The 26322-nt window shown below is 35.6% G+C and overlaps 3 protein-coding genes across 5 annotated transcripts; 2 read left to right on the forward strand and 1 right to left on the reverse strand.

The window, feature by feature from the left end:
• The first annotated feature begins 1781 nt into the window (after nucleotides 1-1781).
• Nucleotides 1782-12619, forward strand: LOC147385250 (camphor resistance CrcB family protein). 3 transcript variants are annotated; one of them, XM_086422603.1, is made up of 7 exons: nucleotides 1782-1941; nucleotides 2744-3446; nucleotides 4610-4687; nucleotides 8715-8813; nucleotides 9086-9278; nucleotides 11155-11579; nucleotides 11970-12619. In XM_086422603.1, the coding sequence occupies exons 2-7, from the start codon at nucleotides 2907-2909 to the stop codon at nucleotides 12189-12191; spliced, it is 1557 nt and encodes a 518-aa protein (XP_086278729.1). In that variant the 5' UTR covers nucleotides 1782-1941; nucleotides 2744-2906; the 3' UTR covers nucleotides 12192-12619. The 3 variants fall into 3 exon arrangements, with proteins under 3 accessions (XP_086278729.1, XP_086278731.1, XP_086278730.1); XM_086422605.1 differs by lacking the exon at nucleotides 1782-1941 and adding an exon at nucleotides 2053-2170; XM_086422604.1 differs by lacking the exon at nucleotides 1782-1941 and adding an exon at nucleotides 2199-2619.
• Nucleotides 12620-13703: 1084 nt separating this feature from the next.
• LOC147385251 (cation/H(+) antiporter 15-like) lies at nucleotides 13704-18040 on the reverse strand. Its single transcript, XM_086423118.1, has 3 exons — nucleotides 17738-18040; nucleotides 15731-16726; nucleotides 13704-15038 (listed from the first exon to the last, which is right to left on the reverse strand). Exons 1-3 carry the CDS (start codon nucleotides 17933-17935, stop codon nucleotides 13704-13706), a joined length of 2529 nt encoding a protein of 842 aa, XP_086279244.1. The 5' UTR covers nucleotides 17936-18040.
• Nucleotides 18041-22188: 4148 nt separating this feature from the next.
• LOC147385252 (Haloacid dehalogenase-like hydrolase (HAD) superfamily protein) lies at nucleotides 22189-25084 on the forward strand. The gene is made up of 6 exons (XM_086423373.1): nucleotides 22189-22639; nucleotides 22730-22836; nucleotides 23513-23621; nucleotides 23728-23889; nucleotides 23970-24143; nucleotides 24846-25084. Exons 1-6 carry the CDS (start codon nucleotides 22310-22312, stop codon nucleotides 24873-24875), a joined length of 912 nt encoding a protein of 303 aa, XP_086279499.1. The 5' UTR covers nucleotides 22189-22309; the 3' UTR covers nucleotides 24876-25084.
• Nucleotides 25085-26322: the final 1238 nt, after the last annotated feature.

A 26322-nucleotide genomic window follows, 5' to 3' on the forward strand; every position in this document is an offset into this window, starting at 1 on the left:
GTCTCACACTGGTGAAAGGAGTTGAATAGAAGATTTCTACAATCTATTGGAAGAAGAGGGACAGAGATTGAAGGCTGGGCTAGACTTTTGTACTCATAATAATTATTATCTTTTCTATTTTAAGTTGGTTAATTTACATTCAATCTAAAAGTATTGTTTAGATTATAAATATTAAATTTTGATTATAAGAAATAACCAAAAAAGAAAAAAAACGCCAACAATCTTGACTGACTTTGTTGCTTCCCCCTCCTTTTCGTAAAAGGTAGACATCTTTGTGGGAATATCATAGTGGGACATGTCGAATATTATTGAACTGTTTTATTCTCTTTATATGCACAACTCTGTCCCAACCACTCCACCAAATGAGGATGAAAAATAAAGAAATATAAAGAGAGTGGGATGGTGGCATTCCCTATTTTTCAAACTAGACAAATTGAGAGAGAGAGAGAGAGAGAGAGTCTATTGTCAAACTAACTTTTGCTAACAACACCCTAATTCATATGTAAATCATCAAAGAATTAACACAAATCTTGAGTGCTATTAGTAAAAGTTGGTGTGGCAATAGAAACTCTCTAAAGAAAAATAAGAACAACAAAGGAAAGGGTAACTCATATGCTCTATCCAACCCTACTAGAAGGAAAAGAAATAAAAGGGAATAATGAATAAGATGAAGCAAGAAGGAGAAGAAATATTATTTATTGTGTAATAATAAATATTTGGTGTGACAATATAAATTCAAAAGGAGGATGATTTAAATACACTTTACGTTAGAAAAAAAAGAAGAAGAGATTGATTTTTTTCAAAACATGCGCAACTTTTATAATTATTTCGATTTTGTAAACTATTCATTTTAATTCCCAAAACATGTTTCTGAGCAAGTTTGTTAGTAGGTATTCTAATTTAAAATGATGATCTTGCTAATAAAAAAAAGAGACGAATTCATTGGTAAATTAAATTACTTACCATCGAACTTACTTGAAAACATATTTTGAAAATTAAAATGAAGAGTATACTAGACTCAAAATTTTATCATATTTATAATAAATATTTGGTGTGGCAATGTAAATTCAAAAACGGAATGATTTAAATGCATGTTATGTTTTGGTGAATATTTGAGATTTCGTGATTTCAAACTAACAACAAGCCCCTTGACTTTGGTCTTCTTCTAATACTAAACTATTTAAATGGCCACATCTTCAATTTCTAATAAAAAAACCTTAGTTTTCTCTTAAAATCCAGTATCTTCCACATGTAAATTTCTTTTAATTTAGTTCACCATGCAATCCTTCACTTTCAATCTCATTTTAACCTTTTGTTAAAAACCTTAAACTTTTTCTATTCAAAATTATGTAATTTTCCACTTTTCCAAAAGTTTATCAAACCTTGTGGTATAAATAAAGATTTTTTTAAGATAAAATTTAAAGACTAGGGGCATTTTTGTTAGGCATGTCATCAGTTTGTAAATATAGGGATCTCTCAATTATTCTCTCAACATGGAGGGTTTGTCTAAAATATTTGGGAGGGTTTGTCTAAAAATGTTTTAAGTCTCGTTAAGGTGGGCCCATTTGCGGGGGTTTAACTTTGATATTTTTACTCACGGAAAAGTGAATGAAGCACATGCACCAACGTGTTTTTCGGAGTATCTAATTTACAAAACTACCCTCGTTAAGTTTCGTGCGATTGGTCATCCGGTTTCCGTGAAATACCGGATCGACTTTTCGCGAATAAAAAAAAATCTCATTATATATTTTCCCAAACACGGTCAACGAAGAGGTTGGACTCCTTATTTTATTTCAATGTCTATGTCTCTCTTACGAAACTCTCCAGAAAAATACCTCTAAAGTCTAAGCTCACCTTTCTCTCTCTCTCCATTGGAATCGTGTGGTTTTGATTGGATTCAATTGATTTCTTGTTAATTGGAAGGAAAATTTTCTTTTTCAGGTATCTCTCAAATCTCTAATATTCTTTTACGAAACCAAATTAAAATATCTTCCACACAAAATTCAGGTCCTTTAACATTTTTTTTTTTCCCTTCAAAAGCTACACAGTACTATATAGAAAAAATAATAATAATATAATCGAAGATGAAACCGTCAATTTGAAAGGATTTCATCCGCAATGAATTGCAGAAAAAGGTGTTTCATGGCATGGGTCCGCCTTGCGCTGCTAAGTAAACACTTTTGGACCAAAGTTTAAACAATGCCCTGCTTTTGAGATAAATTATCTACACGTCTCTTCTTCTTCTTCCTTTGTGGTTCACTTTTCCATGTTTGATTGCTTACCAGAGAAAGATTTGTTTATTTATTTTATATCTTAAAAAAAAAAAAAACAGTATGACTCGCTCTCACCCATAGATTGATTGTTTAATGATAAGTGCAGCGTGTCTATGGTTATTTATTCTGTCCTCTCTCTTTTTCTTGCATAAATTTAAGTTATACCAGATTGGGATAAATTATTTTTGTGTTCAACTGATTAATTATTTTATAATTGATATATTATATTATGTATCGTCTTAATTTTGTGATGGATATGAAAATTCAGTTTCTATTAGTTAATTTGGAAAGTCAGATCATTTTTGTTTTCTGTGGAGGTGGGCCACCGATGAATTGATGCATTATGGTAATTTATTCATTTTTTCTCTCAATCTTGTGATGTATGTGAAAAAATTCAGTTTCAGTAGTTAATTTGGAAAAGTCAGCTTGGTCGGTGTAACTTAACATGGTTTTGTTTGTTTGTCTGTTAGATTTCTAGACAAAAGCAGTTCCCAAGGCTGATAAATCTTGAAATTGGGCAGAGTAGAAGAATTAGCGGAAGCAGAACAACAACCCAATATATTGGCCCTCAGAATTAATCTTCATTTCATAAGGCCTTTTGAATTCTATATCACCACATAATTCCATTCAGGAATGGAGGCCGGTGGCATCCACAATGATGCCGACATTAAAATTGGGAGCACTACAAATGACAATAGTAATCAAGAATCTCAAAGAAGCTCTTCACGAATAAGTTTGAGTCTAGAGAATTGCAACAATGGTGAAATGAATGGCATTGGATTGCAACATGGGTCGATTGGTATTACGAGTTCTTCTTGGAGAAGAAATTCGCTAAATTTCTCATATCAAGGGAGCATTACTCAATTCCTTGATGATGATGATATTGAAAGAGAAATCGTTTCGCAAGCTGGGGACATTGGGGATCGAGAACTAAATATCATTAAGAATAGTGAGAGCGGTAGGCTACGGTTATCATTTGATAATGTTATGCCCATTCCTGAGGAACCACAATTGCAAACGTATGGTTTATGGTTACATGATACTAATGCTTTAAGCACCACGTCGCCTGTGTCTCCATTTCCTTTAGAGCTTGTATCTCCGCTTTCAACCGATGCAATCCTTTACTCAAGAGACAAGAGTGGATCGGTGAGCACATCAAGCCAACCTGTCAAGGTCTGTTCCTAGTTTACACCCACTCTCTTGGTTACTATTATTATATAGCAATCTTTTACATATCATCATTACCTTTCTATGAGACTAGAACCTATTGGATGGCTCATATATCGTTTGTCAATTTCTTTGAAAAGTTATTTGAAAGTAAATTATGTTACAAACTCTGTGAAGTGGCACTATTTTTATGGACTAACCAACTACGCAGCTACATACATACAAGGAAAAATGATGAGGAAATGAAAACTAAATTAAAGGATAGACCCTCATGGCACTGAGTGGCAAGCTATGTTGGATGGATGTGCTAAAAATGTCCTCCAATAGATAAACCACAATATTTCAAGAAAAACGAAAATTTTGATTTTTTTGTATCAGCCATGTGGAATTCTGAAATCTAGCATATTTTCTAGTGGAAATCCTACATTAGATGGTTCTGCTCATCCAGTTGGATAGTTTTTTAGGTAGGATATCTTTTGGTTGGGACGTGAGACTCATCACATGGTCTCACCTTTGGCTGATATTGTCCTTAACGATACTTATTTCCCATCTATTGTAGTCAGACAGACCAATGGAAAAATTCATAATGAGAAAACAATTCTAAATTAACTCATAAAAGAATCTATGTTGAAAATGGTATATAGAAGCATTGTTAGTCTCCCAAGGAATTCAATATCATTTATCCCTCAACTCTCATGAGTTGGAGGGTCCAAAAAGAGTGGAGTAAATATATCCAGAAAAAAATATCACTGACTTGCTCTGTAGTTGGTTGGAGGAAATAAGAAGGAACACTTCATTTTGGTAATCAAGCATGCTAAAGATACCAAAACCATGGTATAGCACTGTCAAAAAACTCAAAACTTATACCCATGCTGAAACAGCTCTTCACTTTTCGCCGTTACTCCTCTAAGTAGAGTAATCTTTTTTTTTTTTTTTTTGCATTGGTACATCCTCAGCATAGGTCATTTTAGATACTTTAAGAGTTGTTTCAAAAGCTGTAAATTATGAATTACTTTATCGGCGTGGTTTTTATCAATATTTGTGTACACTATTGAAACATTTGGGTGTATCTGCGCCGGATATATGATAAAGAATGTGAACACCTCTATCTTCACTTGTGATCAGATTTGTGGATTATGTATAATTGTATATAACTTGTTTATTTTCAGGAGGACCAGAAAGAGTTGCCTCATTCATTGGAGTATGCTTCATGCCTTACTCATTTGGCCGTTTTTGGAATACTTGGGGTAACATCTGAAACTTCGTTTGGAGTTTGTTTTGAGTGTGGATTTCTTGTCAGATACACCACAGACAAATATTGATGGTTGTCAAACATTGTTTATAGATTAAAATGTGGTCTATCATTTATTCTATTTGAATGAAACATTTTATTTTGTTTGTTTGAATCTGTGTTATTTAAGCATGTGCAAGTAATGTCTCAGGGTAGCACAGAGGTACCAAATGTGGTGCACACTGGACCCAAGAAATCAAATATAAGAACCCTATATACTGTACTTGATTTATGAATAGGTGTATATATAATAGCTAAGTTCATACAAGTACAACATATATGAACTTGATAAAGCTTCAACATATGATTAGATCATCATCATCATCATATATATATATATACACCTATTCATATCGAAGAGATTGGTCGGACTCGCACCCAACACACATGTTATCTGAACTTTGCTATTTTATTTATAGTTAAGTCTCTGAGTTTTACTTGATCAAAGAGGTTATATGTAAGTGTGTGGAGGGGCTCAAGTTTGGTCAAGTAATCTTTTATCATATAAAGAGTTGACTCACAATCTAAATTTATAAATTACCAAAAGAATGATCTCTCTTCAATTGGCTTTATTAACACCTTGGGTATTTTGGTTATTTGAACTTTTGAAACCTTTAAAAGATAAGCAGTTTTGGCAAGTGTCTAGCCGCTAGAACACTTGCTTATTTGTGCCACTTTTTTCTAAACTAAATTTGTCCAAAAGAATATAAATTTCAAATGAATTGTTTGAAGCTTATTTGTGCTACTTTTTTCTAAACTAAATTTATTCAAAAGAATATAAATTTCAAATGAATCGTTTGAATTTAAAATTTATAATTATATACCTTTTGGAGAGTGTGGGTAGAAGGTTCAAATCATGGAAAGTGAGATATCTATCCAAAGGTGGAAAGATGTCTCTTATCAAAAGTACGATTGCTAGCGTCTTTTTTTTTTTTTTGTTGTCATAATACTATGTCTAAAAGCGTTGGGGAAACACTCGAGAAGTTGTTCAGGGATTTTTTGTGGCATAATAAGGCAGAAGAAAATTCCACCTAGTGACTTGGAAACGTATGTACTTATCAAAAACAAAACAAGGTGGCTTAAGCTTCAGGAGGCTAAAGATCGTGAAATCTACACTGTTGGGAAAATGGTTATGGATGCTTGGAGTTGATCAAAACAGTCTGTAGAGAAGAATCATTGGTACTAAGTTTGAAGAGGATGATCTTGGTTGGGAGTCCGCGCTTGTGTGATCCTCTTTTGGCTACAGGATTTGGAAAAGTATCCTTAAGGCCTGCCAAATTTTCGTCTGAAGAACATCTTCAAAATTGGGTGAGGAAATAGTTCCACTTTGACTACAATGTTGGTCTGGCACTTCGTCTATCAAGGAGAGCAATTTTCATCACTTTTTTTGCTTTGTTAAATAAGAAAACGATGATAGTTGTGTATTTTATACGAGATCGGGTTAGGAAAGGGATTGATATTTTGGTTTTAGAATCTCATTTAATGATTGGGGAATTGATCTAATTTCTAGTCTTTTTTAGCGTATTTCTTTTCTCTCGATCAACTAGGAGGATTATGATAGTTGGGTTTGGGATGGTAGCCAGGATGGGGTTTTCCATGTTTCGTCCTTTGATCAATTTCTTACCATCCGGCATCTTCATTTCCTTCCTTTTCAATTTGGGTGCCCCAAGTCCCCTTGGAAATATCTTTCTTCATTTGCTTGGCCACTTGAAATGGAATTCTTACTATTGACAATGTCATTCATAGAGATTTAGTTTTTGTGTGATTTTGTCCCGTGTTAGAGGGATAGGTAATCCTTGGATCACCTTCTCCTTCACAGTCCATTCACTTAGAAACTCTGGTCTCACTTTCTTTCTCTCTTTCAAATTTCCTCTTGCTTTCCTAGAACTATTGATATGTTATATGATGGTTGGCAGCGACTTGGGTTTCCATTCGGTGCTTCGAAGAGGATTTTATGGGTCGTAATTCCATTTGCTATACGTTGGGGGAATTTAAAAGGAAAGAAATGATTGAGTTTTTGAGTGGTGCAAACGTTCTATGCAAGAGTTCATCATGTATATTTTCTTCCTTTTTCTTTTGGTGCCAACTCTTTAAGGAGTTTGGAGGATTCTTATTTGAAGATGGGATAGAGTTTGTAACATTAGATATACATAGTTAGTCTTTAGGTCTTCTTGGCTCTATTGCAGTACTCTTGCTACTTCCTCACTATATTTCTTCTCCTTGGGCAGGCAACCTCGACTCCCGATTTACTTGTCAATAAAAATTTCAACTTATCAGGAAAAAAAAATGAATCATTTGAATTTCAAGTGAATCATTTTGCAGGATATAATCTAACTATTTCAACATTTTATTGAAAGAAATCTTGAGGATGGTGATCTATACATAATCCCATTGGTGTATTTGTTTTCCAATTTCTTGTAGCTTATAATAAGCATAGATTGGTCCTCTATAGAAAGCACAATTAGAATATGTAAGCTTGAAAGTTAGTAGTGAATTACAATCTATTTATTTAACAGTTAGTTAGATGTCTCTTTTAGTATTTGTTGGTTTCAAAAGTAGTGCCCCATTCGTAACTTTCATTGTTTGAACTCCACTGTTCTATATGGAGGAAGAATGACTGACAACTCATTCAATAGGAGCTTTTTCTTTCTGAATGTTTTTGGTTGTTAATCTGATTATTTTCCTACAAAGATGGAAAAGGTACCCAAAAAAAAAAAAAAGTAACAATGACTGAAGGGAACAATTATAACTATTCAATGTGAGATGGTCAAGTTGGTGGCACCGTATTAAAGTTCATCCACCCAAGAAGGAAAAAAATAAAGAAATTTAAAAAAGAAAGTAAGAACAGGACGCAACTTAAATAGGAACCAGAAGAAGATTGGTTGGTAGTGTCAAACTATTGATATAGTATGACTGCTTTCCCCTAGATTGGCATTTATATGAACTGTAACCAAATATAAATAGAGCAGCCATGAGTGCCTCTAGATCCCAGGGTTTGAGCTTGACTTTACTTGAGCCAATCTTATCTACCTGAGTATATTTAAGAAAGGAGAATGATAAGGTGGACAGACCACGTCCTGGAAGTTTTCCACACTGACCTTGAAAGGTCTAGGATTGAGACTAGGGAGCCACATACAGTGGTGATGCTCTCTGGCTGAGACCTATATGGGGCGAACTTCCCCTACTACGATGCATTAGTGATTATCTTAAGAACTGAGGATTATGACTTGAAGAAAATACTGATAGATTTGGGAAGTTCAATAAACATACTTTACATGGCTACTTCCCATGAGATGAGAATTGGGGAGAGTTGCACATACTGGCTTGAGTCCCACTGTCTCATTGGATCGCACTACTTCTCAGTTTGCTGGGGAGATTGGACTTCCCCTATGTCTGGATGATGTGGTTGGTATGTGTCTCTTCTGGTGCTAACAAGTTATAGTTTTGAGTGTCAAACAAAACTTGTTTGACCTTTTGCAATTTGGGTGAGTATTGAAAGAGTAATCAAAAGGTTCTGACGCCATAAAGAAGAAGAGTTGTATGTAATTCTGAACTTATGAAAACACGGTATTTATTCAAAATGTATATTTCTTAATATGAGAATTAAACTGTATTTAAATGTCAACTTTTCAAGATCGTGGGGTTCAACATGTTGGACATTGACAAAGGTATGTATATCTATGTTACATGATTTAGGATTAGCTTAAGTGAGCAACTCAAGAGACTATCTTTGGGTGTTCTAGGGTCATCCCTACAGTTGAATGAAATGTCTTAGAAACTTTTACGTTCTGTTGCTTCTGCCAGTTAAAAAACAAAAGATATGTACATTTTTTAATGTTCAACATTTTCATGTCTCTTCTCTAAATTTATTCCATATGTCATTCTCCATTACATTAACCAAATCACTATCTTTCTAGCCGTCCATCTTATGTGCTTATTTTTCTATACAAAGAACCTTACCTTTCATATGTAATATTCTTCAGGTGCTCACAAGGTATTTATTGAAAGAGCTATTTGGCCCTGGAATTGCAGCTATCACAAGCGACCAAAGCTTTGCGTATCTTGATCTTCCCTCTAATGTGGTCTCTCTCTCTCTCTCTCTTTCTACACATACACAACTTAGAAGTTATGTAATGTCTGCTTGAGCTTCCTATCTCCAAACTATCTTAATCATACTATGAAGGAAGATGGAAAGATCCCTTGCTAAAAGAAATAGAACATATTAAAAATGATGAATGGTCCCACCTTCGGGTACTATCAGTGCACATCTGATAATGCTTGGAGTTTTTCATATATTGAATATTTACATCCATTATTGTATCACTCTTGCAAATTATGATATACTTTCTTTCAGGTGGGTTCTTTCTTGATGGGGTGGTTGGGTGTAGTGTTCAAAAGAGATATATGCCATGTATCTGATTTTCTAGCGATTGGATTGACAACGGGATACTTAGGAAGCCTTACAACATTCAGTGGTTGGAATCAGGAAATGATTGACCTTAGTGTTAAAGGCCGATGGGTTCATGCTGTTGTCGGGATTCTCTTGGGTAAGTTAGTTTGCATTTTGTAGAATAATCTTTCAGTCTCTGCTGATTGAGCGAATGCTCTACAAAATCACAAGGTTTCCATCCCCATGGTAAATACTATCAATGCACCTAAAAATGTTCTAAAAAAAGGTTCCGAAGTCTGACATCAAAGATTTATCTCACAGGCAAAGGAGCTGCAACCTATACAAGAGAGAGGTGGGGCCTACGTAATTTGACATGAGAGCATTCTAAAAATGCAAGAGGGCCCCTCTTCTATGTGATAGGTGGTGGGTGATCACCTATAAATGTGGAAAGATTCGAACCTGTGACCTATACGAACCTAGTGCTCTAATACCATGTTAACCAACCGACTACGCCAAAAGAACGATCTGCTGTTGGAGAGGGGGAGAACTATGAATATAAGAGGGTCACGGGGCTTAACCTGGGTATGACACACCCAAGAGTGGAGGTAAATATACACTCAACAATAAGTGACCTCAAACATGGAGTGGAGTGGGTACAAAGTGCGAACACAAGAGCACCAAATTCAAATGCACTACTTTGTTCATATGTATAGTACATTTCTTACTTGGCCATTTCTAGTTGCCCTTTGATCTGCTTACTCTATGATCAACCTTGAAAAGGCAATCCTTGCCTTAAATATTACTTAATGAATGTCTTACTACTTTGAAAAGAGTATCTATTGGTCTATTGAAATTTAGGGATTTTTGAGAGACAAGCAATGGGGTTGGTTGATACTTTAAAGAGAAATAACATCACATATCTACAAGAGATTAAATATGAAGAAGAGTAAAAAAACACGGAAGCTTTGTGGGGATGACTAAAATCTTCTATAAGGGGGAGATATAGAAACAGAGTAGGTGGTCATTGAGAATGGCTTGATAGTGCAAATGATGCACTTTGTCCCTTTAACTAGTCTTAGGAGAGAAAATGATTGATGTTATTAGTGATTATGCATCCCAAGTAGGACTGGATGAGAAACTAAAGACAATCTTAGGAAAGATGGATGAATAATAACAAGAAAATTCCATATGGAGAAAGGATATTTGTAGGAGGGACCTCTTTCTTGTTGGACACAATTGTCGTTGGGATTTTTTTTATGGTACCAACCTTTGATATGGGTCCAATCTCTAAGTGCGCCCACTAACAAGTCAATTCGAGTTTATAATTATGGTGGGTATACACTAGGAAGCAATTCTGGCCTGGTAACTTTTTTGTACAACAAAAAAAAAGAAAACATTATCAGATCATGAGTGATGCGAGGTTAAAATAAAAGATGATATCAGAGAAAAAATCGGCTTTATGTCAAGGTCAACTATCAAAGCTACCTTTTTTACTTGAAAATAACTGATAAGTTTTAAGAAAAGAGGAAGAGCGTACTCATGATTTTATTGACAACAAAAACAAAAAAAATGGCCCCAGTTTGAAGTAGTGCTTTGGTGCAAGCCGAAGGTTCTAAAAAGATGAGGAATGCCGAAAATGATGGTGGTGGTGGTAGTAAGAAAAGATATGGAGACACTTATTGTAACTCACATTTGGTTCACTATAGAGTTCAAACTTTCAAATGGTCAGAAATTGGGAAGGAGATAACATTCGTGATTTGATTGTATTTCTACTCACCCATGCCAATAGCTGGATTGCATTTCCATGGTCTCTCTTTCATCATCCGTGCTATTCACTATCCCTGTACCCATGTGTAAATAATGGCTTCTTAGATTGTGATGCACCCCTTGATGTTTCATCGCTACTGCAAAAAAAAATTCCATTGCACATGCGACAGAACCTATAATATGACATTGTAGTTTTTCCAATATTGTTTTATATTTTGTTTGTTATGTACACATATTAAATCATTTGCACTCGCGACTCTTGGCAGGCCTAGGTATTGTAGCTGAATCCATTCGTACAGGGATTGAGACAGCCAAGGGTGTCAGGTGGCTTCTCAAGCGATGTGGCACAAGTTTAGAAAGTGACACACCCAGCTCGAGAAACAATTATAGGGTAGACAGCTTCAAGAGGCATCTGGCAGTTCTAGTTGTGATGGTGCTAATGTTATGCTCGTTATGGGGTCTCAGTGGGGCATTAGTGAGGAGACAGCTTGATGATGACAACTCCAATGCCGAACTGTGGTTGGCTTGCATTGTCGCACCTCCAGGTGTGTGGATCAGATGGTTCTTAGCCCGGCTTAATGGACGGGGATTGGGAAAGAAGGGCTTATTGAAATGGATACCTTTTGGAACTCTGCTTGCCAATGTTTCAGCGGCTTGTGTGATGGCGGCACTCTCAACAATGAAGAAAGTGGTAAGGTTCCAATGTTGTGGTGACCTCTATTAGTACTTTTAGAAGAATATGCTTAGTCGTTTATTGATTTTTTTTACATGCCACACCACCCAAGTATGACAGAGTCACAGCTTGCTCACAAGATGCATTCACATTTTTAAAAAACATGAGTGTCTGACATGTAGTTACAATATCCATTTTGAATTGAGTCGTGCTGCAGTGACTGCATTTCGCACTGTGCTGATGTGGATGTGTGCATGGAACCATAGATGCTTTTCCTCGAGATGCACTGTGCACATCTATGTCAGTGCAGTGACTCGCCAATAACTTCATCACCAACTTGAGCGACTAAAATGCATTCGAAGTTTTAAGGAATGGTTTGATTTTTTTATTTTTTATTTTTGTGTGCAGGTGAACACCAAGAGGTGTGAGATCATTGCAACAGGTATTCAGTTTGGATTGTTAGGATGTCTGAGTACTGTTTCTACTTTCATTGCTGAGTTCAATGCCATGCGTGAGAGCAAGCAGCACTCTTGGAGAGCTTTCGCATATGCTGCTATTACAATACTTCCCTCTTTCATCTTGGCTACTTTGATATACTCCGTACCTGTGTGGACAAAGGGATACCATTAGCCAAGTGATCCAGTACTTGGTCCTCTTCGAGTGGATTCGAGCTTGAGTGAGTGAGACGGGATGAACTCTCCCTCCCATGTGCACCGTCAACATACAAGTCTTCAAAATCCTATAGTGATGTGATGTCACTGTGACCAGACCTCTGCTCAAGTTGAAATCAACTCGGCTGAAAATCAAGTCTACATATTATACTTCATACGGTAGAGTAACCTAAATTATTGTGTAATGATAAACTGACTCGAAAAATGATACTCAACTGCACGTAACAATGGATATCTTCCTTGTATATCCCGAGGAAGAAAATCTATGATTTTGTGCATGTGCCACATCAGTTGAGTGTCTTTTTTTTAGTCAGACTAGCACGAATCTAAATTATTCAATTCTCAGAGCTTTTCAAAATTTAATTGATGATGGTTTGATTTACCTTACCAATGAGGATCTTTAACTGGGTTCTAATGACGTAAATGAATGGGAAATAATCTTTCTATTCGGACAAATCATAAACTCGAGAAAAGACTAATAATCTCTACAAGATTTTTATTGACTTTTTCTTGTTGGTAAAATAATAAAAAAGCAAAATTTGCTCACATCACCCCCAGCCATTTTACACATGGTGAAAAAGACAGCCAAAAGAGAGAAAATCTCTCCTGCCCCCACTTCCTCTAACCATAAATTTTAATCTTACAATTTCAAATTTTACTAAGGATCTTTGGGCCACGTGGATTATCAAATTGCTAATCCAACGACGCAATCTTTTAGATTTCATGTTAAAACTTATATCCCCCTCCCAAAAAAAAAAAAAAAAAAATTCAAACTTGAACTAAGGTGTTGAAATTGGATGACTATCGAAGTCTTAAATTTTAAATGAAAATTCAATGGTGAAAAATAATTTTTTTTAAAAGAAAATTTCAAATTCTTAGAATTCCATCCTTTACAACTATGTGGCAAGGGATTATGTTTCTAGATGTTGCAAGGTGATGCTAGGAAATTTCCTTTCTTTCCATGGTTGGGTGAAAGAGAAATTCTCTCCTTCGATTTTATCTTTTTCTGCCACATTTCAAACAGTTGGAGGTGTTACAAAGTTTATGAGTACAAAAATTTCACTTGGTAAAGAATAGAGTCCTAACAACATAATTAAGATATGCATCAAAGAAAATTGATTCATGACCTTGTTGGAAAAAGGGAGGGGTCTTAAGTTCAAGTCCCACCCACTTGGGGGATTTGGGTGAGATATGATGCTCTCCTCTTAATCCTATGGGCTAAGGTGACACCTTGTTAAATAATAAAAAATGATTTTTACAAGAATCAAAATTATGGAAATCAAACATGTCAAATTTTTCTAAAAATCCAACGGTTAGAAATCATGATAATTATCAAGCCAGGTCCACTAAAGAAAATAGTGTTGGGGTCAAGAATACAAGTCAACCACTCAGGTGTCACAATCTCCGTGGTGGTTCGTTAATTTTTGTGGAATAAGGAGAATGGGGATTTGGTGGGCATCACTCACTCACTCTAATGCATGGGCATATGTTGATGTTGAGCTTGAGCACCACCATTGGTTGGTTCTTGTGGTGGCCTTCGTATGTCGTCGAAATACTCACTCTGCTGTGCTGGACTGTCTGGTGTTTTGCTACCATCATATTGTAGTTCCATACCCACATATTGCTGTACCACCAACACAGACACCGTTGCTGCAAAATCTGAGGAAGCCAATAAATCACCTATGGCACCCAACTCTGGACATTCACTCCAATCAGTTAGTCCAGTTGTGAGTGGTGATATCATACCTTGTCCCCTACCAACTATATATAGATCATGAATGCCATCCATTGATCTAATCACTGATACTGTATCCTCCCCATTGTTCACCGACTTCTCCGTGTACACGATTGAATTATTACTCGAGTACTTCACTCTTAATTCAGTCAAGAAATCTTCATCAATCTGTCTTTCCTTATCAATACCAGTGATCACAGTCAGAACTCTATGGTCATTGGAGTCATCTTCGTCGTTCTCGGGAAGCACCGCATCTACTGTGTCTTCCCCAGGAACGAAGCGCAGAATAGTGAGTGTAATGTTGGGGTGCTCCGCCATCCTGCTGGCATAACTTAGTGCTTCCCGATCATCTGGACCTCCAAAGAATAGTGCCATGATATGGTGGGATATGTTGGTGGCATTCGAAGTAGCTCGGGTAACGACAGAGCTGGACCCACTTAGACCTCGGTCGACAAGGATACCTACGGAACAAGGTGCATTGGCCAAGACATTCTGGTTAACTGTTCGGAAGGCGGTGTTGGTTGTCTCCATTCCACCGTCTACAGTTTGTTGCTTATGGAAAGGAAGGATGATGAAGGCGACACGTTTGTCCTCTGCAAGATTACAGATGTCTTCGTGCATGGTAGAGTAGGGAGAGATGGCAGTAAGGGGATGGACAGAAACATCTCCAAACTGTTGTTCGTAGTTTTCGAAGGCATTTATGATGTGTTCGGACTCGGCTTGGGTGCGGTTGTGTGCAGGTCGGCCGGACTTGCGGGTGTTGTGGATGATGAGCATGGCAGATGCGCGGCCGGTGAGCTCGACGAGGTGGAGTGCATAGATGCAAATAGGGGATTTCTTGGTCGGGTTGGAGGCTTCGAGGAGATTGATGATGGTTGGAACGTTTCGAGGAGTGTGGATGCAAGCTAACATACGAAATTCTGTGTCAGGCTTCCACCTCTGAATGGTCCTGCGTTTGTAGGGAACGAAACGTCTAGCTGGTTTATAAATGGCCATGACCATGGGTGTGACGAGGAACCCCGTTATTATCGCCGCACATACCATAACTGAGAAAGACTCTTCTTCCAACACCTATGATGATCACCACAGAAAATAACGCATGTTAATCTGCTTGTTATAAGGAATTCTGGATCATAAAACAAGAGTTGAGATTCTTGGAAAATATATGTAATTTTTCCTCCCATGTTGGACATCTTAGACTAAAATTTATTGTCCTTGTATAATATTAGGAGAATTCTACATCTCAAACGATTGGATTGTATCAAACGTAGAATTGAGATTGAAATTTGAAAAGAACCAAAGCATGGTGAGTATGTCTAAATCACCAAAACAAAATTTAGGGTTATGCAACAAATGGTCAGATTGGAAAAGATTTCCCTTGAGATTGAAGAAATTATAAAGGATTTTATTCTCTTTGTCTAAAAAAATTTGAAGTGTGTAAATATTTTCTTGGAGTGATTTGTAGTTTTTCATTCATCAGTAATCTGTTAGAGTGGGGGTGTTTCCAATTTTATTTTATATAAATGTATTTTCTTTGTTACTTAGCAAAAATAAAAATTTACTATAGAAGGATATTTAATAATTATTTCCTACTAAGATGAAGTTAACTAGAAATAGAATTTTAGTTAGGATTTCCTTTCATTTTCAAGTGTCCAAGCACATAGCAATGATGAGATGGGAAGAGATTTCATATAAGATCTTGTAATGAATTCATATTTACTTATAGATGAGATCGATGGGAAGAGAAAATTAATCATACTTACACCTTGGTCCCTCCCGATGTTGAGTACGATTATTTCAATCATACCTTTGGTGTTCATGAGCCAACCCAAGGCAACTCCTTCACGAAATGGTAACCGATAGTAAAGAGCAACAAGCAGAGTAGTAGACACCTTTGCTGCACTAGCCAAGATGATGACGACGAACAAGAAAAACCAATTACTCATATTAATGCTCCCTAAATTAGTATTAAGCCCACTTACAGCAAAATACAACGGAAGCAGCAACCCAGTCACAAAGTCCTCCAGCCTCTCAAGCAATGTCGTCCCCAGCGGACCATTAGGTATCACAAGCCCAAACACAAATGCACCAAATATCGAATGTGTGCCAAGTGCGTCGGTTACGAAACCACAAAGCATAACTCCAGTCAAAATCAGACATATATACATGTCATTGAAGTTCTCACCCTCGGGTGTTCGTCGTATAATCCACATCATGGCTGGACGAATTACGATAATACAGAACAAGACAAAGGCAGCACTGGAGAGGACTACAGCAACAGAGGCCCATGAAGTTGTGTTGCTCTCGGATAGTGTTATAGCTAAGGCGAGGAGGACCCAAGCAAACATATCATTGACAATGGCAGATGACACGGCTATCCTTCCGAGCTCTGTGTTTAGGATTTTTAGCTCAGCGAGTATTCGTCCGAGTACTGGGAAAGCTGTGACGGATAGGGAGATACCGAAGAAGAGGACAAGGCTTCCTTTGCTTTTATTATTGTTGAAGCTGGACTGTAGAAGGAAAGAGGAGCTGGCACCGATAGCGAATGGCAAGATCATACTGGCGATGGCGATGACGAAAGCTTTTTTGCCTGTTCGTTTGATGGCGACGAGGTCCACCTCGACACCAACCAAGAACATGAAGTAGAGGAGTCCCAAGTTTGCCATTGTATCTGTCACCATCACACCCCTCACAGGGAATATCTTCAATGAAATGGAACCGAACCTTCCAAACACAGATGGACCCAGCATAATACCACCCTTATAACAACATTAAACAACATTTCATTTAATTAATTATTACTACCAGTACCGCGGCTTAGATTAATGATTCTTGAATCAAATATATATATATATATATATATATATTTTTTCATAAAACATTCTGTGAAACATCGTTTTAATTTGTGAATGCTAAGGGCATTTATTATCTTTCTTTTTATTACAGAATCCTTGAATGACCAATCACACGCACCCACCTGTATTGAGGGTATCCCCAATTTATATATTTACACTTGTTAGGTTTCGAGTATTTGTCATTTGTGATTTTGTGAAATCCAAGATTGACTTTTAAACTAAGAAAATCTCTCGTTAAAAGCCCCATATTTGTATAAGCATTAGCATCCAATACAACCATTACATGTTAGTAAATTATAATTCATTCATTGTTTCATAAGACCTCATAGAAGGTAAATATTTTTATCATCTAAGTAGCAAGAGGGATTTTTTTTTTTTTTTTTAAGAATGTATCAGTGTCATTGTATGATGGCTGTTTAATAAATAATTTTGTAATATTAAGAAATTTTTATCATATAATTTTAAGCCCTCTGATTGGCCACCCATAAGGATTTATCCCTTCTTACCTGGTATGTGTGGTTTGGGTGATACTGCATATTTGCATCTACTCAGGGATTTGGGCGAGATATGGCACTCTTTGAGGCCAGTTACCCCATCCTTACCAACTGGGCCAATGGGTTTAGAACTCCCGTCATCAAAAAATAATAATAATAAAGAATTTTAAGACAAAAAAATAAAACATCTAACATTGCTAAAATCAAATGGTTATAAAACCTTTTAATCTCGCATGTACATTGTCAATGTACAGTCAATCGAGATGGAAGTTAAAAGAAGTGTTTCAATGGATCTCTTTTTGGGAATCCCTAGGAATATGTTCCCATCACAGCCACACATCATATGTCATTTTCTCATGCGATATCAAAGGTTAATGGCATTCATGGTCACTTTGATATATATAATTAATTATTTACTTACGATGAGCTCGGCTATGACCCTAGGAACTCGAAAAGGTTTGCTGATGAAAACGACCAAGCGAGTGGTGACAACAACAAGAGTTAGGTGCACGATGAAGAGAGGAAGTGCGTATTCCAAGGGATTGTCTCCTTCCCATATCCCATTGCTTGTGATCTTGTTTGATTCATAACACAGCACTGACTTGTTGACACTCCCCATTGACACAAATCTTGTCCTTTAACTCCTTCCCCCTAAGGGTTTTTTTCCTTCTTTTTCTTTTTTAAATTTAGCTTAGGATGTCAAATGGAAACAAAGCAATCAAAAGATCCATTCTTCTTTTTTTCTTTTTTCTTTTTTCTTTTTTTCAAATGAAAGAAAGAAAGAGTATTTTGTTAGGGAGAGAAAGCATAAATGCAAAGCAAGAAATAATTGGTTGAGAAAAGAGTTTGAACGACTTTAATTAGACTTTTATGGCTTAATATATGGTATAAGACCGTTTCAACTACTTTGTCTTGGACGTTGACTTGGCGGTTATTCTTTATTTTCATGAGTAGGAATTGCTTTTTTTTATTTTATTTTATTTTATTTTTTTTAAGGAATCTGTTAAAAACTGCTATACCAACATACAGCTCCAAGTGTGTCCAATGAATAGGTCAAATTAAAATAATAAAAAGGATAATGCTGAGGTAACATTAAAATGTATTCGTGGGGGATATCTCTAACATATATCCCAATGAAAGCATCTATAATTTTGATTCACATCTATGTTAAAAATATCTCTCACGATGTACATTTCAATGTTATTCCAACATGATTAATAAAAAATGTTTGCTCACCCTCAATTTCTCAAGGGTAAGAAGATTTTTGTGAGAAAAATGAGGACAAATTTGTTTTGCACCCAAAAACCCTTAAATTTAAGTTTTTCATGGCAAATTATTTTCCTTAGAGTTTTTTGTGCAATCAAACATGTATGTCCTAAGTGATTTAATGATTCCTAGTGAAAAATGAATGAGAAAATTATTCTTCTTGAAGAAAAAAAGTATACAATTTTCAAGTGTATGATTACGCCAAAAGAGGAATTGGCCATGCACATAGAGAATTATTTTGTAGAACTCAGGACTATTAAGTTAGAATCACTAGTACTTGTGGATCAGCATTTCATGATAAATATGTTCCTGTGCCTATGCCCCCCCCTTCTGACGGTCACACACACCATGGAAAGAGTTTAGCCTGAAGCATCAAACCAATATTAATCACCCATATGTGTACCAATAGTTCCATAAAGACTTTTAGTGGTCCTAGTGGGATCTTCGATCGACTAGGGTGAAATCGATAGAAGAACCCGTAGCTGGATTGAATCCTTAGATTTGGGTTTGGTCAAGTGATGCAATGCAAATTCAACTATTTGATTTCTTAGGAATTTAAATAAAAAATAAATACACAAAAATGTGTTTAAATCGATTATCCATAAATCTCATACTAGTCCAATCATTTCTTCATGATCACACCATTAGATCTAAGTTTTTTACTTAATTCTCCACTTTTTTCTAAGTCAATAAAATATAAATGAGTTGGAAAAACATATAGATCATCATTGAGATCAGTGGTTTGGTCCATTAGGCCGACCCCAATACAAGTGGTAGGATCAGATCCGGTCAGGTCAAGAAGGGACTCACCTGGCCAAACCCGGCCAGTTATGGTGAATCAGGGATCCAACTGATTCACCTCTTTCAAGCTAAAGTAGGGATAAACAGCAACCCTGGCAGACCCCAATTGGGTCATGAGTCATCTAATATGTATGTAAGGTTGTAATTAATTACACGTGGCAAGTCTAGAATAAAAGAAGGAAAAGTAGGAGAGAGAGAGGAGCATGGATGAAGATTTGTTCAATACGTTTTGGGTCACTTTCTAAGTTCTCATCCACATTTTCTCAATTGTTGTTTTCATGTATGGTTCATCTTCCTTTATCACCTCTAATGGGAGATTATATGTGGGACCCTTTTATTCTTCTACTTTTTCTCAACTCTTCTCTTCTTATCCACATTCCCAATATTGGGGAGGACCAGAGAACTGCTTTTCATCCACAAAATTATCCAAACTTTTATTAAAAAGAAATAAAATTAAACAATTAAATAAAATAAAATTTTAAAAAAACATAAAATGAAAAAAATTAAAGTTATATAGTCATTTTTTTTTTTTCATTTTCTTGAAGACCCTAACTGGCACACACTCAATCGACTCTTCTAATATGATAAATTCTGGAATTGTAGATCTGTACTTCTTGTAATACATTTTTTGGAAAAATATAATTGTGTATCGTGTGATATACAAATCTATGACTTCCGAACTTGTCACGTTAGGAGAGTTGATTGAGTGTGTCATGTGAGATAATTAGATTATCATGATTCTTTGTTTGTATCTTTCTAAAATCAAGTTGGGTGAAAAACTTACTGATTAAAGGTGTAATCTCAATGTTCATGTTTTCAAGATTTTGGAAATTTCTTTACTTGGTAGTTCCTTATTCAACCAAAATAAATGTCATTGATGCTTAAAACAACATTTGTGGCTCAAGCCATAATTTTAGAATTTGAAAACTCCATTGGACTCAATGCTTGTTGGGTCAAGTCTGCAACTTGAGAGAACTCGGATGAGTTAAATAATATAATAAGTAAATAATAATGATTTTTTTCCCCTAAAAAAATATAAAATATTAAGTAATTAAGATTAATAATAAAAATAGACAATCTCAGGCACCAAGCTATAGGAGTAGTATCCAAAACAATAATTATCTATTGACAACTTTAATTACAAATAATTTAATATGTAAATCACTTTCTTATATAAACAAACTATTATATATTACATTACTATATTCAGATCTTAATGAAAATTAGATTATTTCACAAAAACACTCTAAAATTGCATTAATATTTAAACAATAGTTACAATTATTTATTGATATAGTTTTTGTTCTCCCAATATACTTGGCAACAGGTAACTCAATCAGATAGCAAAAAAATTCTCTTTCTGAATTTTAAATTTTTTGCCACGTAGATGATTCTGTAGTGGGTTGAAGACAATGGGATCTGATTTGGACAACAAATCTTAGTCGTGTAAGAGCGAAGAGATGTGCGATGACGCAGCTGGGCCCACATGAATGGCACACAATTTGCTGACTTCTAACAATCTTCTGTCTGTCATGTCAGCATTGAAGATGATGATTTGTTCGAACTTCAATGCAATATATACTATAATGCCCTCTCTCTTTGGTTGGACATAAGTCCCATCTCACATCTGATCAATCGTGACGTAGGGCTAATTTTCCTTTTGTGGTGGGTGTTGGTTGACACCAAGTGTAAATGCCCCGCATTTACATTTTACCTCGACATTATTAGAGTAATTTTTCCGAATTAAATAAAATTACAATTTTACTATCCCACAATCTCGTTTATTAATTTTAGTTTTCTAAGAGCAACTCCAAATTAACATTTTCTATGAATTTTAAAAAGATACTCTCTTTGCAACAAATTTGAACTCAAGCATTCACCCCTCTAAATCATTATTCAGTCTTTAAATTTAGGATTGATGAAAAAAATTGCAATTGACAAAGATTATATTTAAATTATGTTTTATTAAAAGATGAAAGTTAAAATAACATTTATGTAAAAAATAAATTAAATATAAAATAAATATTTAAAATAATAAATAATAATTTAGAGATAGATCCTAAAATTTATAGCATCTCTAAATTCAGAACCTTGAATAATGATTTAGAGAGATTATTAGAGGTATAGAAAATGATTGAAATTAGGTTCAAATGTCTCTACCTCTAAATTTAGAGACAAGTTGTAGGTTCTCTAAAGTAAAGATAAATGTCTTAGGTAGTATTTTAAATTACAAAAAAATATTTACAATTAAATATTATATAAATTAATTAAAAAAATTTAAATTTAAATGATTCTTATATTAAAAAAAATAAAAAAATTATGCATATATTGTTAAATTGCTTTTTTTTTTCACCAATTCCCCCTTCCCTTGACATCATAAAGGTCCTATTTATTCATTTTGGACTCCATTCATCATTCAGATTCCCTAACACACCATCTAAATAATAACTTTAACATTTGAACTAACCCTTCGTCAATTTTAAAAGTGTTAGGGCATCTTCAAGGGACTCATTAAGTGTCAGAATCTCTTTATGATAAAGAGTGAAACACACTTTTTTAAATCCAACAGACTTATTGGATGTCAAAATTATATAGTAACCAGTTCAAAACAAGATAATTTATGTAATTTTTTTTTTTAGAAAATCACAAAATATAAAATTATTATTTTTTAATATCAAAAGCAGTTTTTAAATGTCTAATATATATCCATTTAACTCATCCGAGTTGACTCTACTCGTAACTCGACTGACACACTAAACGAGTCAAGAATTCGCGTTTTAAAACTATATATTCGCCACGCTGCAGTCGCTCGATTGATTGTGGCAGCTTTCGCAGGCCAAGACGACAAGTGACAAAAAAGCAGAGAGAACTTCTCTGTTCTTAAATGGAAAACTAAAAAAACTGAAGAAGAAGGAAGCCGGCACTAATGGCGATGAACACGAAGATGGCTACTAGGGTTATGAGAAAATTGATAGATAATAGATCGAATTTCACAAGTGGGTTTTGTTACAATGGGATCACTGCGAAGAACAACCACCACCTAAATAATAGTGGTGGCGGAAGAGGAGCTCTATCTTTCTCTTCTGCAACCTCTAAAGAGGCTGAATTCGTGGGTTCTAGACGGTTGGTTTTCGAGTTCTTGGGAGCAAAAGATTATGAAGAATACAGGAGATCTCTGTACGGTGAGATCACACACAAGGCCCTCCTCGTTGACGCTGTTGGAACTCTTGTAGTTCCCTCTCAACCCATGGCGCAAGTTAGCATTCCCAACCCCCAAACCCATCTTATTGTTTTTGTTCTTGTTATTCTCCGCAACTTAAAATTATATTTGTGTGTTGTTTTGTAGATTTATAGACAGATTGGAGAGAAATATGGGGTGGAGTATTCGGAAGACGAAATACTGAATCGGTATCGGTGGGCTTATGAGCAGCCGTGGGGTAGATCTCGGCTCAGGTTTGATTTCGTTTCACTTCCTTTCGTTTTTTATTTTATTTTATTTGAAAGCTTTCCTTTTGAGGGTTTGAGAATCTTTGTTGTTTGGTGGGGATATCATTCGTGACTCAACAATCCACAACCCATTGTTGGAGAAGTAAATACGTGCATTTTGCCAGCATGAGACATTTTCTTGCTTTGAATCAACGAGTTGGGAAATTTAGTGAACCAACAACAAGCATTACTAATTGTCGATGAATTCATTTCTCAGATCATCCTTCAAAGTGATTTATGATTTTTTATTTCATTATGTTGGGACCTTTTTTTTTTATGGGTATGTTTGGGCTTTCTTAATATTCTTGAATAGAGTAAGTCATCCCAAGGTTCTGCTCTTCAACCCCAAGTTTTTGAACAGAGTGATTTATGGTCCGAGTCAATCATTGTAATAGAAATATGGTTTGAAATCCCCATGCTATTCTTTGTGGCACTAATTAGATAAAGAGATGATTGTTTATAGGGACTCCCGAGCTTAATACTAGTTAGAAATAATTTAGAAAGAACTGAAAATGTAAATGATTTTCATTCATCTTTCTTTACCTGCCAAATCTGTAAGTTTTCAGTCTAGTTCTTTTCTAATTATTTACTCTAGTCAGACGTTTGGTGTATTTACCGAAGGTGGGCTTCATTGTAATTGTAGATATGTGGATGATGGGAGGCCCTTTTGGCAATTTATTGTCAGGTCTTCTACGGGTTGTTCAGATTCCCAGTACTTCGAAGAACTTTATCACTACTATGAAACTGACAAGGTTGGGGTAGTTTTATTAAGTTTTTCTTAAGCTTCCCTGTGCACAGCATCAGTGGTATTGTATGTATCCTTTCTTAATTCAATTTTTCTTTAATGTCTTTTCATAGGCTTGGCGCCTCTGTGATCCCGATGCCGAGAGAGTATTTAAGGCCCTTAGAAAATCTGGTGTGAAAATTGCCATTGTGTCAAACTTTGACACACGATTACGATCAGTTTTAAGGGCTCTGAATTGTGTTCACTGGTTTGATGCAGTTGCCGTGTCAGCCGAGGTGAGTGACTTATACTTTTTGTGGCGTCACTCTTATTGGGGATTTTCTGTTCTAATGGTCTAGAATGCTTTTCACTACAGGTGGAGGCAGAGAAACCAAACCCAACAATATTTCTAAAGGCTTGTGAGTTACTGGGGATTAAACCCGAGGATGCCGTGCATGTAGGGGATGATCGAAGGAATGATATATGGGGTGCCAGAGATGCGGGTTGCGATGCTTGGCTCTGGGGAAGTGATGTTCACTCTTTCAAGGAGGTATGTTACTCCTACTCACTGTATCTGTTGTTGCTTTTATAATAGCGAGAAGAAGACTAAAAAGAGCATATATTGAGGTAGTGAGAGCAGATATGAACACGCTTGAAGTAATATAAGACATGGTTTTAGGCAGAATCACATAACTGAATAGAGGAGCGGTATTTGTTCAGCCGGCCTCATTTTTTCGGGATAAGTCTTTGATGTTGATGATGATCAATTCTGATTACTTCATTTCTTAAGAAGAAGTCACATGTGTCCCAAGTTAGATTTCCATTAAGTAATGGTGCAAAGGTAGATGAGTGGTAGTTATATAGCTATGTGGTTGGCTAAACCTAGAATGGTATGCACAGCCGGTGTCTGCAGTGGCCTAATCTGTAGTGGCTTTCACTCTAGTACCCTTCTTTAACGGCCCATAGTAGTCCTTTTCCGAGGACTCTTGTGGCTTTCACTCTTGTACCACCCTTGTCCTCCCCCCCTCCCCACCCACTTTCCCAGGTTGCCTCTTCCAAGATTCAAATCAAAACCGGAAAATGGTGCTGGCCTCCATGCAACACTTGGATTTTCTAATTTTTTCTTTGTAATGAAACTTTAAGACTTGACTTGTATATACTTATAGAATAAAAAGAAAGAAATGTATTCCAAATAAGTTCTGTTCATAGGGTGTTTGATTATCTGTGGACACATTTGAACTCACTGATGTAGGTTGCTCAAAGGATTGGGGTGCAAGTCTGAGGAAGATCACATACCACCAACTGACCTTGCAGAGACTGCTTTTATGCTATACAGGCAGATTATTCCCTATATGTATGTGTACGTGTGTATCTATCGAACTACCAAGAAAATTAATATGTATATATTGAGGAGAGAAACTATCGGGGAAAATAGGAATAAATTGAACTTCATTAATAAGATGATGTTGGGTTTGGTTGGCTTGATTTTAATTCTCTAGGTGTTCTTAATCATTTATGTAAAAAGAGTGTACAGGTGATCCAGCCCAATGCATGTGAGAAACTTGTTTGATCAATTCCGAGGCAGTAGTTACTGGATTTTCAAAAAACAATTATCCAAACTTAATGAAAGATGTTCTTTGTGAAAAAACTCAGCCCAAGATCGGCATAAAGAATCTTGTTCCTATACTCATTTATATTTAGATCCAAGTCTTCTGTCAACTTGTAATTTCAATCCGGTTCTCCACTCATTTTTTTTTGTTAAATATATAATTATCTTTTACTGTCTTTAAAATAATTTATGTAATTAGATATTAGTGATTATTGCAACTAGAAGACTCCAGTAATGTAGTATTTGGAGAATTAAATATTGTTACAATTACATAATGTGTTGGAAATCTTCAAAATCGACGAGGAAATTTAATTGTTAAATACACATTTATATTTAATATTAATAAGTAATAATAGCCATAACAATAGTAAGAGGAAATCCTATTAACAATGCTTTTTAATCCCATAAATAGATTCCGAATGAATTGGTGATTCACAATTCCACGCCCAACTTCTTTTCATAGGTAAAGTGCGGTTGACAAACATGATTTTAAAACTCGTTTGGACAACGAGACTGTCTCGTCTCCGATATGTTTGAGACATCTTGTTCAATACATTGACTTGTCCGTCCGACTTCTTGTTGGGCGACACATCTTAGTCACGGGCAAGTTTTGAAACCGTGTTGACAAGTACTTATAACTTAGATTTCGTGGGAGCAATTTTTTATAAACCCCCTAAACAGTATTTATTATTATTATTTTTAAAGTGTGACAAAGTAATGATGTCATCTTTATTGTGCAATATCATTTTCTCAATATATATAGAGGTTAGAAGTTTCAGAATAGGCTGATTTTTTTACGAGTATAGCCTCTAGGTGAAGAGATCATCCTCACAGAAAAAAATCAATTCATTCCAAAACCTCTAACCCATACATCGAAAAAATGTTTGGCACTATGTTTGGCTCTCTTTAGGGCCTCTGAACGCCACTTATGTATATATATTGAATAAGATTGGCAAGAGAGTAGCACTAACTCGAAAACTAATGTTGATACGATAAAATTTTATTCATGTATAAATATCGGTACCAATTCCACTATTAAAAATTTTAAATTCCTAAATTCAGAACCTGTTCAATGTAAATGGTTCTCACCCTAATAATTCCAATATTGAATTGAGCAGAT

The sequence above is a fragment of the Akebia trifoliata genome, chromosome 14 (assembly GCF_017979445.1).
Source record: "Akebia trifoliata isolate Shusen 1 chromosome 14, ASM1797944v1, whole genome shotgun sequence".
Taxonomy (NCBI): Eukaryota; Viridiplantae; Streptophyta; class Magnoliopsida; order Ranunculales; family Lardizabalaceae; genus Akebia; species Akebia trifoliata.

Bases quoted from the DNA above. Each gene is read 5' to 3' on its own strand.
- LOC147385250 (XM_086422603.1), top strand. From the start codon at position 2,907: ATGGAGGCCGGTGGCATCCACAATGATGCCGACATTAAAATTGGGAGC. The intron at 9,279-11,154 runs GTAAGTTAGTTT...GACTCTTGGCAG, and splicing joins TGTTGTCGGGATTCTCTTGG to GCCTAGGTATTGTAGCTGAA. The intron at 11,580-11,969 runs GTAAGGTTCCAA...TTTTGTGTGCAG, and splicing joins TCTCAACAATGAAGAAAGTG to GTGAACACCAAGAGGTGTGA.
- LOC147385252 (XM_086423373.1), top strand. From the start codon at position 22,310: ATGGCGATGAACACGAAGATGGCTACTAGGGTTATGAGAAAATTGATA. The intron at 22,640-22,729 runs GTTAGCATTCCC...GTTGTTTTGTAG, and splicing joins CCTCTCAACCCATGGCGCAA to ATTTATAGACAGATTGGAGA. The intron at 22,837-23,512 runs GTTTGATTTCGT...TTGTAATTGTAG, and splicing joins TGGGGTAGATCTCGGCTCAG to ATATGTGGATGATGGGAGGC.
- LOC147385251 (XM_086423118.1), bottom strand. From the start codon at position 17,935: ATGGGGAGTGTCAACAAGTCAGTGCTGTGTTATGAATCAAACAAGATC. The intron at 16,727-17,737 runs GTAAGTAAATAA...TGTTGTTATAAG, and splicing joins GGGTCATAGCCGAGCTCATC to GGTGGTATTATGCTGGGTCC. The intron at 15,039-15,730 runs GTAAGTATGATT...TGATCATCATAG, and splicing joins ACATCGGGAGGGACCAAGGT to GTGTTGGAAGAAGAGTCTTT.